This window comes from Perissodus microlepis, chromosome 7 (assembly GCF_051167445.1).
Source record: "Perissodus microlepis isolate ML-2025 ecotype Zambia chromosome 7, ASM5116744v1, whole genome shotgun sequence".
Classification (NCBI taxonomy): domain Eukaryota; kingdom Metazoa; phylum Chordata; class Actinopteri; order Cichliformes; family Cichlidae; genus Perissodus; species Perissodus microlepis.
The window spans coordinates 53564835-53582809 of record NC_140467.1 but is presented as its reverse complement, the minus strand read 5'-3'; the positions used below and the strand labels follow the sequence as shown (position 1 = coordinate 53582809).

The 17975-nt window shown below is 38.3% G+C and overlaps 1 protein-coding gene across 1 annotated transcript; it reads left to right on the top strand.

The window, feature by feature from the left end:
- The first annotated feature begins 2947 nt into the window (after nt 1-2947).
- Nucleotides 2948-16122, top strand: LOC146384138 (non-selective voltage-gated ion channel VDAC2). Its single transcript, XM_084935959.1, has 9 exons — nt 2948-3072; nt 5766-5836; nt 6541-6590; nt 11148-11300; nt 11386-11438; nt 12280-12501; nt 12977-13127; nt 13229-13286; nt 14869-16122. Exons 2-9 carry the CDS (start codon nt 5770-5772, stop codon nt 14958-14960), a joined length of 846 nt encoding a protein of 281 aa, XP_084792085.1. The 5' UTR covers nt 2948-3072; nt 5766-5769; the 3' UTR covers nt 14961-16122.
- Nucleotides 16123-17975: the final 1853 nt, after the last annotated feature.

Sequence of the window (17975 nt, the reverse complement as noted above, 5' to 3'; positions counted from 1 at the left end):
ACAGAGAGAGATTGAAGTCCTCCCAGCTTCTCATCACATCTGAGGGTAAAAGGTCTTTAACATCCAGCCTTTTATGTTAAAAGTGATGCAGAGTGCTGCAACAGACTTTTTTCTATATGTGCTTTTGAAAAATATAGTAAATCATCCTTATTCTTAATCAAAGATATAATAAAAGCATAAGTCTGATTAATGTGCTGAATGAGAAATGCCGTTTGAGTAATTAAAACTGTTCTAATGTCTGGATTATGTAGACATGATCCAGTTTGGACTTTGGAAAATAATGGTTCTAATGACAGGCCTCTGTCACACTGAGAGTCTGACTTTGGGGTGAGGGAGTGAGTGAGGGAGGGAGGGAGTGAGTGAGGGAGCAAAGCTGAAGAGCCACGGATCTAAAAGAATATCTGATTTTAACATGACTGATTTGATAAAAGAAATTGTACTGAGTATAGTGTGATCAATAAACACTGAGTTTGAAGTGAGAGAAAGTATTCCTTTGTATTTGAATTAAAAAGGAATTTACTAAAATGGATGTACATATGAGAATAAGCTAATTGAAATAAAATTGCATAAACTGAATGAAACATGAACTGAAGTGTATTTATATTTGATTGAATGTTCATATGTAATAGAATTTTCAACACAAAGAATAACACAGCAAAGAAGAAAATGTAATTAAGTGATTTTAAAGTTTAAACTTTGCTTTAAATCATGCATGTGGAAAAGTCAGAGAGAGGATGATAAGGTGTGACTGGACACCGGGTGATTAGTAGTCAACAACAGTCTATGGATGTCAGAGTGGGTGAGGCCAGATGTCATCTCAGAATGACAGAATGATGTCCAGAAAGAGAAGGGATGACCAGGTATAAAAATCTTGTGCAGATGAGATAAAGATTTCTGCCCTTTGTAAGATGTTCACGGCCGAAAAGTGCTGCAGAGACGCCAGAGGATTTAACAGCTGCCCAAACTATTAACCTGCAAATTGGTTTTGTATTTTTTGCCTTTTCCTCTGCTCATTTTTGCCGTGTTATATTATAGAATCAAGAGGACTTCACAGAGCACAGAGATAAGCACAACTTCAGATCCGGATGTGCCTGTTCTCTCCAACTTTTCTCCTCACAAAGATCAGACAAAAGTTAGCATTAGCTCAGAGTAGGTTCATTAGATAAGTATAATTCAGATGATTTGATTCCCCCTTTGCTTTGTTCCTGCTAAATTGTTCTAATAAAAAAAAATCTAAGGAGTGGACATTCCCTTTTTAACCCTTTGTGAAACAGTAAAGGTTAAAACCTGAGTATTAATCTGCATTAGTATAAATAACTCGTACAGGTTACTCCAGCCCTTTAAAAGTAACTGACCCTTGGGGCTTAGTTTTCCAACCTGTTATATTTAACACAGTTAGTTACCAAGTGCACTAATCTACAGGGCAGTTGTCGGAATTGGTGTGGCTGGTAAGATACTGACCGGGCATGTAAAACTACTCAGAGTCTGTTTTTTATCTGTGGAGGCAGGGTAGACACCTGGATGACTTTTGAGGCAATTAGAACTGGGCGAGTCCCCTCAACCATCTGCCCCATTTAAGCTCTGTATTGCCGACTGGGTAATACTCATAGGATCAGAGATTAGGATTAGTTAGAGAGCGGATCCAGACTTCCTGTATTGGAGTGCTGGTCCCAGAAATAGACAAATGTTCTTTTGAGTGTTTAAATAAAAGTTGCATTGACTCACTATACCAGTAGAATGGGTCATCTATCAAACTGAAGGTTGATGGATCAGTTCCCCGGCTACTCCAGTCTATATGTCGAAGTGTCCTTAAGGAAACCACTAAATCCCAAGTTGCCATCTATCGGAATGTGCATGAAGATTAGACAAAGTGCTTAGGTATAGAGAAAAATCCTTGAATGAATGTCTGATGTCTGCTTGGGTGACTGAGGCTTATAGGAAAATGTGCTTTGAGTGCTCAGTTTAAGCACAAGGGTTCTATAGAAATAGCATTTAAAATCCATTAAAAAGTGGTATTACATGAGTTCAATTTCAACTGGCATTTCTTCAACACCAAAACTCACAGTGGTTCTTTCCTCACAATCTCTTTACAAGCTGATATATCAGACTAATTCAGTTTTATTTCAGATAACAGCACATAAAAGTAAATGACCAGAATATATGTCCAAAAGCACAAAAACTGTATGACGACTGATGTTTCCACATCCATTGTCTTCCATACTTAACAACAGGATGTTGAAGATGGAGCTGCCAGTCAGGAAGAAATGATCAGTCATCCCTCCACTCTTATACCTCACCCTATGTTCCCTCCTATTTTTTAACTTTGTGTTCACCACAGCTATTTTCATCCTTTTTCCAAAATCCACTACCATCTGTCCTGCATTTCTCTCTTTAACACCACCCCTACCCAACCCATCCTCATCACATGTCTGCCGTTCACATACATTTCCATTCCATCCAAGTCTGTTCCAGTCACCAACCTATCTATCCTTGGGATACTCTCTACCATTTCGTCTAACTTACTAAATTCCTCTTTCTCTTCTTTCTCTTCCAACCTCTGGGATATATGGATTGACAACATTTTACATCACCCCTTTGATTTCCAGCTTCAAACTCATGCCTCATGCCTTCTCTTCCTTCAAAACTACCTCTGCTCCATTTCTCTTCCCAGGTGGAAGGGAAGGCCTTGCTTCCTTTCTGCCACGTCTCCTGGACACACAGTGTATCTATCTACAGTAAGATACAGTAAATGTGACTGACAGTCTGAAAGCTGCATTAATGTCCAAAGACTAAGCGTCCACGAATAAGGCACATTGTTGTCCGCCTCTGTGTTCTAATAAACGTTTATTGCCTCCCATTAACAGTGTCTCAGATATATCTCTTGCTCTTATAATACCTCTTTGTTCGCTTCTAGTCGATAGCGCGCATGCGCCATGATAAATCTCCTTCATTGTGCCCTGTCCCCGTTATAAGCATTTCCAAGCTAGGTTAGCTGTCAATTCACTCCACCGCATCACGCCAGGGACGCTCCGGGCTGTGCAGACTCCTTTTGCAAATACCTTTGCTGCATCGGTAACAGTGCTGATAAATGTTAAACACATCGCTGATCTTTATAACCCCTGCGTAGTTATTTATATGTGCTGTTGCTTCTTTGAGAATTGTGCGTTTATCTCCAAGGTTAGATGTCCAGCTAGCATGTTGTAACGGTATAGCTAACGGTATCTGTTATGTAATGATGTTTAGCTTTGCAGTGCACAGTTAAGTCCTTTGGTTCATTGGTTTCTAGAGCTCCATTGCAGCGACACAGAACGGTCAAGCTAGGCACGGATTTAGCAGCCGTACCAGTGGGGTTTCTGTTTAGCTGGATATAAAAGTGTGCGTGCGTGCGTGCGTTTGGGAAAGGAGTAGGGTGTCACTAATATGCTCGCAACTATCATATTTTTTGCTTGTTAGTGTGTCAGTGCAGCTTAGACAGCAACCAGCTAACTGACTGTCAAACCCCCTACACGCCTTCCTCCCGGCCATCTGCTATCCTTTGTCCCAACTAAGAGATGCAGCACTGAACGTTTGCGATGAGCAGAACGAGCTGTTGTTTAGCATTGGTCACTTGGGAACTTATCTATACCAGCTGCTTGTACACATAAAGTAATAGTCCGATTATAACGGCAGTATATTCAGTAGAGAAAGAAACACGGAGCCCCCGTTTTGTATGCTACCCCACATTGAGTTTTTTGTTCTTCATGCAGCAATCGTAGCCGGTTCATGAGTTAGCGCGCGTGTACAAATATATGGAAATGTGGCTTTATCTTATTTACCAAATTATTTTGCACATGTCTCGTTTAGAGCTCCGTGTGAGTCTATTTAGAGTTACATCAGTAATCAGTACAGTAGCGCTAGTTTCTCATTTCCTTGCTCTTACTGTGAGTGCATATCTCGTCTCACACACACACACACCCAAACGTGTGTGCAGTGGTTTCCTATAATATAATATAATATAATATAATATAATATAATATAATATAATATAATAACGACATAATAGGTAGGTAGGGTAGGTTACCATAAGTGCAGTAATAACAGCAGATGTTTCATCAAATATAATGAGATTAAGAGAGAGCCAGAGGAAGAACCTGATAATTACAGTACTGCTGTCAGAACTAAAGTCAACTCGCTTTACCACAGTATATGATTTAGTAGAAGACCATTACAAATACGCAAGAAAGAGCTCTTGGTGTACAGTAGCTAGAGGGAATTACCTACAAACTGCTGCCACTTTGCTGTTTGCACCCTGCATACTAATTATCAAAGGTTTACTCACTTTAACACCTTGTAAAAGTCATCATCATCAATGGCATGCATCTCACAACAACCAAAATGCAGCAGAACTTGATTCATGTTCACTGTGGCAACTGTTTAAATTCTTATGTTTCGTGGAAACTGGTTTGAATCCAAGTGGACATGTTAGTTGTGGTTTTAACATTGGCGTAGCTTCTATTAGGTTGACACTGTGTAAAACACAGCTTAGCTTTGTTATTTGGTCCTGTATTGCGCTGTAGATGTTCATGTACAGGTTATGGTTCATTCTTATATTGTCTGTCAAAGCTCTTGAGATCACGAGGAAAAAGAGATACAGAACAGAGCAGTTAACCCAGGTGTTAGTGCAGCTTGTGAATCCCATGTGAAACCACTGTAGCTCTCCAGGTCGTAACCGCTGACTGGTGGTGTAGTAAACACAGAACAGCATAGAGTTGAACCTAATGGATTGGGCATTGTAACAGTTTTCTGCTTGAGGTTTTTTGGACCTTCCTGACTCAGTGCATTGCTTGGTGGCTCTTCTTGCTTAACCAAAGTACACCAGTTTCTGCCTGAATACTGTTGTTTGCTTAAAAGGAGTCTATCAAAGAACAGCTTGTTCCCTTATGCTGGATGTCATTAGGTAACCCGACTGTTTAATCAGGTACAGGCAGTTATTGCATTCAGTAGGTACACGGGAGTCCATCCTAACAAAATGGGGACTGAGCAAAAAACCTGAAACGTCAGCAACTTTCAAAAAGGTTCTGGTGACTGTAGAGACAGTGAAGAATGAAGTACAATGAAAAGCATTATCATGTTCAAGAACCCAGTTTGAGAATGGCTTGTGATCTTGATGGAACCTGTTTCCAGTTCTTGGCTGACAGGTGGTCTTCTGCTGCTGCAACTCATGTGCTTCATGGTTCAACATGTTGTGAATTCACAGATGCTCTTCTGCATACCTTAGTTGTGATGAGTGGTTATTTGAGTTACTGTTGCATTCCTGTCAGCTTTAAGCAGTCGGACCATTGTGCTCTGACTTCTTGCATCAAGGCATTTTCATGGAGAACTGCTGCTCACTGGATAGTTTCTCTGTTTCGGACATGCTCTGCAAACATTCTCTGTTCTCAGTTTAAACTTTAGCAGGTCATGACCATATTTATACCCATGCCTTAATGCAGTGGCCTTGTTATTGGCTGATTAGATATTTTTGTTAAAAAGCAGCTGAATATGTATATCTAGTGAAGTAACCTGTGACTATATACAAAAACCACTGAGACTTTAACTTTTGTTAAGTGCTCATTCAGTATGAGCACTTAACTGAGCAGTATAACCAATTGATGAACAACATGGATGGTTATACCCTGTTTCTAAAGATGAGTTTTTACTGCTAAGCCTTTAAACACTTGTGTAGAATAAAGATATTCTGAAGTTTCAAATTTGACAAAAGAAACATCTGCCTTTATCTTCTCCAGCACAATGGCTGTCCCTCCAGCATACTCAGACCTGGGCAAGGCCGCCAAAGATATATTCAGCAAGGGATATGGTGAGCACTGTTTTAAGCTTAGGAGTAAATTATTAACTGTGGGGAATTCCTAAAGTACAACTTATTCTGTGTGCTTCTTATCCACACTACACATTTAATAAATACACTGATGTGAACAAAACTAAAAGTCTGGATATAATTTCAGACATTAGATACTCATTTTTTGAAAGCTGAAATTACAGTTTTGTACATATAAGGTACATATTTGTTTTTTGAAGGAGATACCAGTATGTACAAAAAAGATATAATTTATGTATGAATTCATGGAGTATATAAATTGTATAAATCTAACAGACAAGAGTCTCTAAAGAACTGTCAGAGCAGCACCTCGAATGTGGTGAAACACTTGAGAATGAGCAGATGTAACTGGTAAGCAGTGATTGAATTTTAAAAAAACAAAAGAAATCAACTTGTCTTTTAGTAAATAAATTGGGTGCCCGCCAGCATACCTGGGCAGCCTGTCCAAGTAAAGTCTGTGTAGGAAACCGCGAAGGAAGGTTTACAAGCTCGTCTGTTGCTTGTTTAACATTTTAAAATGATGTTACAGCTAGTCTGACCACAACGTGGCTTAGTCTTTACAATTAATAAACCACCTTTGTGGAGGAAATCTATCTAAAAATGTTAAATTATGCCTTTTTAAACCTTCCTGTCTCTGATTTGTCTTGCACATAATAACTATTAACTCATATTTTGTAATCAATCAGGCTTTGGTGTTGTGAAGCTGGACCTCAAGACCAAATCACAAAGCGGAGTGGTGAGAACACTTTTTTCTTTTCATGTTCTTTCTTTATTCTTCACCTTTCCTTTGCCTTTTCATGCCAATCTCTAACCTCCAAATCCTGCTGCACAGGTACCCTGTCATGCTCAATACCTTATTTAATTACAGTAACTGGACTCCTGCTGTGACTCGGAGCTGAAAGGGATTTAAAGCTGTTTTCACACATGAACTATACCTCTGAACTCTTTAGACATTACCCAGCAGAGCTGCCTGCACGAAGGCAGAAGTCCAGACAGACTGGACATTAAATCTCTGTGTGGCAATTTGATAGGTGGTTGTTTAGAGAATTTATAACAAGTGACTGAATGTCATATACTGTCTGTGCTGCTTCCTTCAGGTGACCCTCACCTTAACCAAACAGAGTTATTTCCATTAGTGAGAACACGTCTGTTGAGTTCATGTGTAAAAACATCTCAGGTGGACGAATGGCGCTGATGTCGACCTGCTTGGCTTAATGTGCTCTCTGTTCTTGAGAAACATGACAGGCCTGCAGGTGTGCATTTGTGGCTTGTCTGTCTCTCTGGTCACCTTTCCTAACCCCTGCTCTGTCTCCACGCTGCTGCCCTGGACTGCTCGCTCTCTAATGTAGATGGTAAGATCGGTGTCAGAGCTGACTGCTCTGTCTGTCTGTGTAACTCAGAACAAGTTTCCATGGATTTCTGTTCTGTTAACTTACCTAAACCTTTGTTCAATTACAAGTCATTTTTTCAGTTGTTATTGTGGTTAAATAGTTTTTTTGTCTTTATAATATTCATAAAGCATGAAAAAATGATTTTCTCTCTCTTCACACTCATTTATACTATTTCCATTTCTTTATGGAGATTGTCTTTACTTTGGGTTGTACTCCTTTACATTTTTTTTGCAATATTATACCTGACCAAACAGTATGTTGTATGGTTGATAAAATGCCAGAAAATGGAGAAGAATATTATTAAGCTATTATATTAATTTCAGGCTCAATATTTAAATTTTTTGTGCTACCTTTACTGCTCAAAATAGTCCTGTATTTATGTTTTACTTGGTCTTTATTTCACTGGTGGAAACGAGACATTTTAGCTTCTCTCCTTTTTTAGCCACTGATTGGTTACATTTTGAACAGAAAAGGTTTGAACAGTGGGTGGGTGGGGCTTCGGTGCTCATCACTAGTGCTGTGTGCCTGAGAATACCATGTGAGGGATATTTCCCTGCTGACATCATGCTTAGCCAAGAGTTAAAAAAAACTTCTGAAAACGAGTGTTTAGAGCAGTCAGGGTAGTTGTAAACAACCAGTCCTCATTATTTGAAACTTTGAACATGTTCAGTGGTAAATGTCTTTTTACTCAAGCGTCATTCACACAATCTCACACACACACACACTTTTTTCTGTATCCAAGCCCTTTGTCTAACATTTGCGCATACACTCCCACTTCAGTGGATGCATCAGAGGCAACTCAGTGTTAAGTATATTTCCCAAGGATACTTTGAGAATAAATTGGCGGGGAATCGAGGCACCGATCTTCCTTTACCTCCTGAGTCACAGCCACCCCAAACAGCCATCATTGTAATAAGATATGTATGAGAGAAAACATACAAGAAGAGACTTGGAGGAATTTAAAAACGGGAAGAAAGAAAAAAGATGCATTGGGTGGCAGGGCTGCACTACACTTTTATAGCTATTTAAAAAAAAAATCTGAATGGCATTGTTTCATTGTTCTGTCAACAGACCCCTTTACTCTAGAGCAAAATAGCTCAGTAACTTTGATTGTCGTGTTCTGTATTATAGGATGAATCGAATGATTTGACACTGATCAGTTTGCAGTTACCCAGGTTACCCAGGGAAATGACTAGGGCTGTTCCTGGTCAGTTAATAGGTAATTGATAAGGTCCTTAGTCACACAATCTTTCTTAAATGCCATAAAATGTCACCTGAGTGTGTTAAAGATGGAAGCAGCGTCTGTGTTTGTTTGGTAGCTTCAGTAATGGTGACTAAGCTTTTAGAACATTTTAACTTGGACATTAGGGCTGTTCGATATAACGATATATATCGGATGACGATATAAAAACGTCTATCGTTTCATTTTACGCTATCGTTTGTTTCGTGGTGTTGCAAAATAAACTGTTTACGGCAATATTTTTTCATCGTTTTGATGGTCACTGTAGTGGCTATATTAATTTCTTAAAGTTCTCTCTTTCTCTTATATTTTATATAACCACACTACGGACGGACAAGCGCCTGTTTTTATGCGTTGTGGTTAGCAACAATGACGGTAACAGCATCGGTAACAGAACCTTGTGAAAGGTTCCACATAAACCTTTCACAATAAAGCTCAAGATTCTGTTGAGACTTTTCAAAATAAACTGAATCACGTGAAAGAGCAGATTATTTACGGATGAGAAGTAAAAAAAAGACGCCAGGTGCTAAAAAATAAACCTTAGACTCAAACGTTAGAACAGGCTTTTCCCCGCAGCACGCCGTGTAATAAATACTCACAAAGAAAACGGCGGCCGTTACAACTTACGTCTAAAAATGTATTGTTTCATGCATCGGTTAAAACACTCGACTCCAGCTACATGACGCCCAGCTGAAAACACTTCCCGCAAGTCGAGCTGCCTGAGAGTCACAGAATTTACAGAAAATGTTACATTTTTGTGATTTATATCGTTATCGACGATAGAATTCTTATATCGGGATATGAGATTTTGGTCATATCGCACAGTCCTATTGGACATCATGTGCTATGAAGGCCTTTATGTCACAACATGATGCATGTATTAGTCAGTCTCTAATACAGCTGCATTGACTTTTCTTATATTTGTGTCTGAATTGAGATTTGCTAAAGGACCATCTCTTTGGACTCACAGAAGTACAATCACAGAAACTGTGCTGCCGTTGTCTCAGTTCGTTGACAGATTTTCACACGGAGATATGTTGTTGATTCATATACATATGTTGTTTTGCGGTGCATACATAGTGTGTGGTGATGGCTTATCTGATCATTACCTCAGGTTTTTTTTCTGCTTTGACATGTAAGATGAAATTAGTTATCGTTAGCACACACTGAAAGACTTGTCGATACAAAAATCATCAGCAGGGCACCACTTTAAATGTACTTTGTAATAAAGAATTTATCTAGAGAAAAGCCCTGATTGTAATTTAAATCAAATATAATTTGCTTTGAAAATAAAATTTGAAATAAAAAACAAAACAAAAACAATGCCACATGTTGCATTACTTTTTAACAGATTACAGATTTCTGTACAATGCTACCTTAAGTAATTTGGAACACTATCTAACTGGTATTACCTTTCAGATATTATTTTACTGGCAATGATGTTGGCAAGCTAGATACCGTTAGCTAGCTAGCTGTAATTTGGCTGTGCTGTATAAATCTGTGATTGTTAGCTCAGAGGGTTAACTTATAAAATACATTGAAAAGTGCCAGCTAAATTCAGGCTCAGGATATGGATTAATTAGCTGACCTTACCTACTGTTATAAAGTACTTTTTTTTATTGGTGGTTCAATCCCTGCCTTCTCCAGTCTGCCAAAGTATCATTGGGCAAAGTACTGAATCCCAAGTTGGTTTTTGACGCATCCATCACATGAAAGAATTGGATCAATGTTACACAGAAAGCACTTGGGTATAGAAAAAAGTGCCTGTATGAATATAGGTTAAAGAGGCATGTTGTATAAGAGCCAGTCCATTTAATATTGTTTACATTTGCTACAGCATTCATGTGTGGTAGCTGTATATATATCTCAATTCTATACACATCCGGTAACATTTAGAGGGATCTTAAATGGAATCTAAAATCATCTTGGCATCCGGTAAACATTTTTGACGATATTGTGATTTTAGTGACACAAGGCTAAAAGCCAATTCTGGGACATGTCTGAACCATGCTGTGTTGAATTTGGTGGAATCTTCATTGTTGACTTGAATGGGTGTGATCGGAACTAGAATACATTTCTGCCGGTAGGACTGATGTTGATATGCCAGTACAGAAAAATGTCTTATTAACATTGGGAGGTGGATTTGTGTTTTTCTAATGACTTGGTACTGTTCTTACTCATTTCACTATGCATAAAAGCAGTCTAATCTTATCTTAATAAATGCAAGTCAGGGCAACAGCCACTGTCTGAGAATTACATTGCATTCTTACATATATTTTTCAAGGTTCTCTTTTTTCCTTTGTTTTTAAGCATGCACTTTTGTTTAAAAAAAGTGTTCTAGTGCTTATTGTCAGTGGCAGTTTAGATAATCACTTTGTTGTAATCATCGTGTTTATCATTGTTTTTGTGTTCACTTTCTGTTTGTCTTCTGCCTCATTAGTGTCTTGCATGCATTCATCTGTGAGACTGTCTTATTATGTCAGTGTATCTGTATTGTTTAATATGTAGAGTACATGCTGATGATTATCCCTGTATTTTTGACATGACTAATTATATTTGGTCTCAGTTCCTTTTTCCATTTTGATATCCAACAATTCAACAATCTGCGCAACAATACTTTGCATTTCACACTCATGCTTTGTGCTGATTGGTCCTTCACCAGGAGTTCAACACATCTGGCTCCAGTAACACAGATACAGGGAAGGCCTCAGGGAGCCTGGAGACCAAGTACAAGATGAAGGAGCTAGGCCTGAGCATCAACCAAAAGTGGAACACAGATAACACCCTGGGTACTGAAGTCACTGTGGAGGACCAGGTGTGTGTTTGTGGTTAAGAAACTGATTTAATTGTTTAAATGTTCCTAAAAAAACTATTGACTCCAAGTTTTACTTTACCTATAGCTGGCTCAAGGACTGAAAGTTGGCTTGGATACATCTTTTGTACCAAACACAGGGTGAGACTCCATTTATTAGTTTGTGTAACTTTTACTGTGTTATGTAATCAGTATTAACTTTGGGTCAATCCTGGATAAACAGAGTGCTGACTCTTTTTTCCACTCTTGCCTTGTTAATAATTAGCTGCAGGCTTTAAACTTCTTTTAGCCTCAAATTCAGTCCTCCTTTTTAAACCTTTAACTACCAATATAGTAAAAGCTGTACACTTAGTTTACTAATATTTTCCAAATCTGATAGAACAATTGAACAACAGATAAGAGAAGTTTTCATCCAGCTGACCTCACTCACTCTTTACATGTTATTGTGTGCTGACAAAAGATGGACACACATAGAGGTTCCTATAATTATTAGTAACATCTAACAACTACACCTCGAATATATTCAAATTTGAAAGTTCTTCTGCGTACTTCAATGCCTCTAAAAATTAATGTTGTTATTCTTACTTATTGTATCCACGTTGATGTATAGTAATGTACCGCTACAGAGTCTCAAAGAATAAGCTGATTTCTCAGTGTCGTATATTTCCTTTAACTTATTGGCCACTCTGTTTCTCTTGGCATGTCCTTATCAAAGCATTCCCTCTCTACTAATATATTTTTGACTTTCCTACTCTGTCTGTGTCAGAATCTAATTAGAATTGTGTTTACAGTAATAACAGAACATGTCAGCTTATGCAAAAGTGTGGCTCATTCATGTGGTTTAAATAGTTTTTTAACAGCAGTGGAGCTGTGTGATCTGGGAATTCAATACATCATATTGTTTCCAGATAAGTTGGAATTTATTGTTGTCATTGGCTTTGGTATTTTAATGGCTCATCACTGTGATTAACCAACTTTTCAGCAAGAAGAGTGGCAAGCTCAAGACTGGCTACAAGCGTGACTATATGAATATTGGCTGTGATGTTGACTTTGAGGGTCCCATCATCCATGCTTCTGCTGTGTTGGGCTATGAAGGCTGGCTGGCAGGCTATCAGATGGCCTTTGATACGGCCAAATCCAAACTGGCTCAGAACAACTTTGCACTCGGATACAGGGCCGGGGACTTCCAGCTTCACACCAATGTGTGAGTGATTTTACATACGTACATAAACAGTTTGTAAAGATGCTTTGTTGCTTTTCAAATTATGGGCATCACATATCTAACTTCTGTTGCTGTAGACAAAGCTCTGCACAAAAACCTGCTGGGTGGAAGCATTTTTTTTAAAGGTTGTTCAAACCTACAGACAGAATATCCTCTTATTGGACTTGATTTGCTTCTACCCCTCTACCCTTCTACCCCAAGAGCAACTACCCCACAGGATTTGTGTCTCCTCCCATCTCGAACCAGACTTTTCTCATGGAAATGTTCACTTGGAACTGATTTGAATTTAGTGGCAAATTGTCCCAGTGACCTAAAACACATTTTTGGGCATCAGTAACTAATTTCATTATGGGTTGTCATAAGTTGAATACAAAGAGGGATGAATTTATAATTTGGAGACTGGTCTGCAGGATAGACTTCTGTTTGCTTAAGTAAATAAATGTCTGTTCTCTCTCAGTAATGACGGGACTGAGTTTGGCGGCTCCATCTACCAAAAGGTAAATGACGAGCTGGAGACAGCGGTTACTCTGGCCTGGACAGCTGGCAGCAACAACACTCGTTTCGGCATTGCTGCCAAATACAAGCTGGACAAAGATGCCTCTCTGTCTGTGAGGACTGACTCTTCACATTCACATGCACTGTTGCTGAAGCATATTCTCACAAACCGTTGTGCTGTTGTGTCTGATGCCCTGTCATGTTTCCCCTACAGGCCAAAGTGAACAATGCCAGTCTGATCGGAATAGGCTACACCCAGAGCCTTCGACCAGGTGGGTTACCTTCCTCAACTGTGCCATTGGCACCCAGCAAAATACTTTCCCAACCTACACAGGAAGATCTTGGTTGTTTAAAAATACAACCCCATTTCCAAAAAAATTGATATTTTTCAATTAAATTCAATTTTATTTATGTCGCACCATTTACAACAACAGTTGCCTCAAGGTGCTTTATATTGTAAGGCAGGGGTAGGCAACTCCAGGCCTCAAGTGCCGGTGTCCTGCAGGTTTTAGACATCACCCTGTGTCAACACACCTGAATCAAATCATTAGTTCATTCCCAGGCCTCTGGAGAACGTCAAGACATGTTGAGGAGGTAATTTAGCCATTTGAATCAGCTGTGTTGGATCAAGGACACATTTAAAACCTGCAGGACACCGGCACTCGAGGCCTGGAGTTGCCTAACCCTGTTGTAAGGTAAAGACCATACAATACAATGGTATATAATATGTAAATCCATGGCTTGCAAATCTCACAAACTGAATTTTTATTCAGAATAGAAAGTAAAAAAAAAAATCACTTGTTTAAACTAAGTTTAAATAAAAATTCTAAGAAAAAAAATAGGTCATAATGAATTTGATGGCAGTAACACAGTAGTGCGTTAATGTCTGGATAATGAGGAAACCAGCTGCTGGACATTTGCAAGGGGAATGTTTTCATATTCTTGTTGCATATATGATTCTAAGTAAACAACAGTTTGTGATGCACTAAATATTTTTAGTTGGTTTAAGGTCTAGACTGCAGACAGGCCAGTTAAGCAGCTGGAATCTTCGAATATGAAGCCATGCTCCTGTAACATATACAGTATGGAGTTTAGCACTGTCTCAACCATGAACACTCTTCCCTGTAAAAGATCTTGTCTGTTTACTAAAACCATATAACTTTCCCTATTAATGGTGCATTTTAGATCCTGAGATATTCAAAGTCTTCACAATATTACATCTTAACGTAAAATTAAAGTACATTATTCTAAAAATATTCTGGATATCAACTTTCCCCCCCCCCGCAGACTCAAATATCTCCCTATCTTTACTTCTTAGAAACTCTAGCTCTCTGAAATGCTCTCTTTATACCCATACCCCCATACTCATGTTATTGACCTGTTGCTCTTGTCCCATACATTTGAAATGTATGGCTGCCACCAAATTAAAAGCTAATAGTTTTCATGAAATAGTAAAATGTAAACATTTAAACATTTGAAATGTTGGTGTTTTTTTAATGTTCTAGTGTGAATAAAATATGAGTTTATGATGTTTGCAAGTCATTGCACTTTGTTTTATTTACATGTTACACAGCATAACAACTGTTTTGGTTATACAAAATGTTTTTATTTTAACCCGTTTCAGTCGATCGAAAATTTGAAGCTTGTGAGGGCAGCCTTGACTAAGAAATTCAGGAGTTAAGATCTTGATCAAGCAAGAAGGGGCAAACCATGTGCTTTCAAATTTACACCACACACTTATACAGGATAGTTAGGATAGGATAGACGCACTGATACTCATGCCCCCATGTCAACTTTTTTGAACAGGTCTAAAATTGAAAGTGTATCTACAACGTTATGACTGTGTCTGTGCAGGTGTTAAGGTCACCCTCTCAGCTCTCATTGATGGCAAGAACTTCAACGCCGGCGGACACAAAGTCGGCATGGGCTTCGAGGTTGAAGCGTAAACACGAAACCTACCAATAAAGAAGAAGAAGCCCACTTCAGCACTTAGTTTTCGGCACCCTCCTATCACGATAACTTGTCTCCTTCTCTTGTCTCTGGACTCTCCCTCACACACCCCTCCCTTGTTCATACTTCTGATGAGCATTTCTGACAGTAATAGTCAAGTCTTAGCATTATGCTTAAAAAGTTGTGAGGCTGATCCTGAAACTGGCGGTGCATAGTTGTGGAGAATTGTTTTTATGGCGTTTGAAATAACTATTTATTTCCCTGTAGGTCTTGAATGAAGTAGTTGTTGGTGTACATGTGTAGCTCATTTAAAGCTTCAGTACTGAGTTATTACTGCATTCCTAAAAGCATGTCAAATGAAGGGTTGGATGCAGAGCTTAAAGCTTATTTGCTTGGTTAAAAAAGGTGCAGAGTGTCAGTCGTCTCTTTATTTTTGTATCCATTTGAACGGTTTTGGCTTTTTTTGCTGCAATCCAAGGACTATTTAATCCATGTCATTGTTTTCATACAACACATATCATTATATATTGAAGTAGTGGTGGATGAAGTTAAAGACCAATTTCTGGAATGACGACATGAAAGATGTTAGATCTATTCTTGCACATGTCTCAAAATGCTCTTTTAGCCCTTTGTGACTTCTGTTTTTGGTAGGTGAAATCAACATAATGGAATCTTCTGGTAGCTCTTTGGGTTTGTTTGTTTTTTACATTTCTGCAGTGTTGTTTTCATCTATCTGTCTCAGCTCAGCGGTCACAATGAAAGTGAGGCTATTTTGCTTCTGTGTCTCAGAGGCAACAGGCATCTTAACTTGACTGCCAGCTGTTTCCTCATGTTGCTCGGGGACCTCACTCGTTGCTGTCAGTGATCGTGTCTTCAAAACTATCTCCACTCTTAAGCTCTGTATATTAAAGTACAGGTGCTTGTCCTCCAAGAAATTCCAGTTGAAACACTTGATAGGAGTGTTGTGTCCCCACATGTCTGTCCTGTTACTTTGGTTGGAAATCCTGCATCAGAATGTGTTTCTTTTTCATCTTATGTTGTCATTATTATTATTATTATTATGAGACTTTCTTTTTCTTTGTCACATAGACACAGTACCTCATTTTTTTCCAGTGTAAACTAAGAGAACTCTAATAATAAAAAAATGGGAAAACAGCACCTATTAATGAATTGAATTCTTTGTCTCAATTAATGCCTTCAGTATTTAGTATTATATTGCTCTTACAGTGCAGTGGTGCCCAGGCTTCTGTAGCTGTAGCTGAGCATGTTGACTTTTACTATCTTGGGATTCTAAAGATCTAAATAACAAGTGAAGATTGGATCTAACTGAAATGTAGGAGTCATTTTCTTTGCCATTACATACCCAAATAGAGAAGCTTGTAACAGTTGTCAGGCCAAAATACATGTACCCTTACTACCATTACCACACATGACATGAATGTTAATAACAAAATCTATTTTATGTAATAATAAGTGATAGCTTATTGTTCCTTATAATTTAAAACAATTATCTTTACATGGGGCTGTTAAGCTAGTTGTTAATCTGTAGCCACCTTATTGCTAAACTGAGCTAGCTAGTTTGTGGCACTAGCTTCATAACAAATGTTATGTGCTATCCTTCGTGCCATGTCTGTTGAGAAGAAAACAGATTTCTTAAAGTATAAAAATATTATTTTAAAGTTGCACTTGCATCAAGAAGAATAGTGTTGGTGTTTAAAGTGGTGAATTCTGCACACAAAGTTGATATCAATTGGACTGAAAGATACCTTAAACAATGGTCATTTCCACTCGGGTACTAGCAAGTTCTTGTACTTTAATAAAGTACCTTTACATGATTCACGGTTTACTTGTGCTGGGCCCCGCAATTCTTCCACTGTCTGGAACAAGAGGTTTTTAGCTCCTTCCCATTCAAAGTTGTCTTCCTTCCTTAAAAAGGAACCCATACCAATTCTAATTAACATCAGAAGCAAGAAGAGCAGGAAAAAAACAGAAAGAGCATTTAGAGCACTACATTGATGTCATTTTATGCAAATACATTTAGTATGATCATCCTCCAATGTAACTGTGGGTGTGTATTATATATATAGAATTTATATATAGTACAAATAAAATAAAAATAATGAAAATAAATAAAATATTAATATATAAAAGAAAATAAGGAAAACTATAATGGGTCCAATTTAACATATATGGTGATGCCCATCTGTGCTGTCTTTGTTTGGATGACCCTACCAGAGACCAGACTTCAAATATATTGATTGCCTTCAAAGACACTTTGCTACCATGTGCTCTTGCGCTGTCTTGCATTATCTGTCACACATCCTGTGAACATCCTGTAATAGGTATTAGTAACTTTTGCATTATGATCTTCCTCCTTCATAAATGAGTGAATATTAATTTTACACAGCTCCAGTGCATGTTATTATCCTTATCCAGGAGATTTCTCAATACCACAAAAGACCATTAGTAAGATGTATATCCTTCACTTGTTTTTCTTTATTAGCATTCATGACTAGATAGATAGAGCTGCTTTTATAATGCCCCACATTTAAAAATCAATTAAAAAAATTCACCATGAGTGTAACAGACACTGACTGATACTCAATCTGTAGGCAAGGGACAGCACCTAGAGCCTGATTTAAAGCACAGTCCAATAACTGGGGGTTTCGACCACAGCCCAGGCCTGATTTATGTATACAGAAGAACAGTCAGTGGGATTTATCCTCCCAGATTCTTTTTTGTCTGCTCCAAATGTCAAGGTGGTCAAACCAGAAACTCTTAGCAGTGTCTGAATGTCTGAACATGCCTTTGTGCCAGTTCATTAAGTGTTTGGATTGGTTTAATTAGACAGTTACATTTTACTTACTGGTAGTGCTAGGTGAACTGTCCCTGGAGTTACTGAAATATCCTTTGTGAACCAGCACTGTACTGATGTCTAGGTTTAAAAAAATCAGTTTAGGTGTTCTCCTTTTTCTATGCAGTTATTCAGAGGTATTTGGGAGATACAACAA

Bases quoted from the DNA above. Each gene is read 5' to 3' on its own strand.
- LOC146384138 (XM_084935959.1), top strand. From the start codon at position 5,770: ATGGCTGTCCCTCCAGCATACTCAGACCTGGGCAAGGCCGCCAAAGAT. The intron at 5,837-6,540 runs GTGAGCACTGTT...GTAATCAATCAG, and splicing joins TATATTCAGCAAGGGATATG to GCTTTGGTGTTGTGAAGCTG. The intron at 6,591-11,147 runs GTGAGAACACTT...GTCCTTCACCAG, and splicing joins CCAAATCACAAAGCGGAGTG to GAGTTCAACACATCTGGCTC.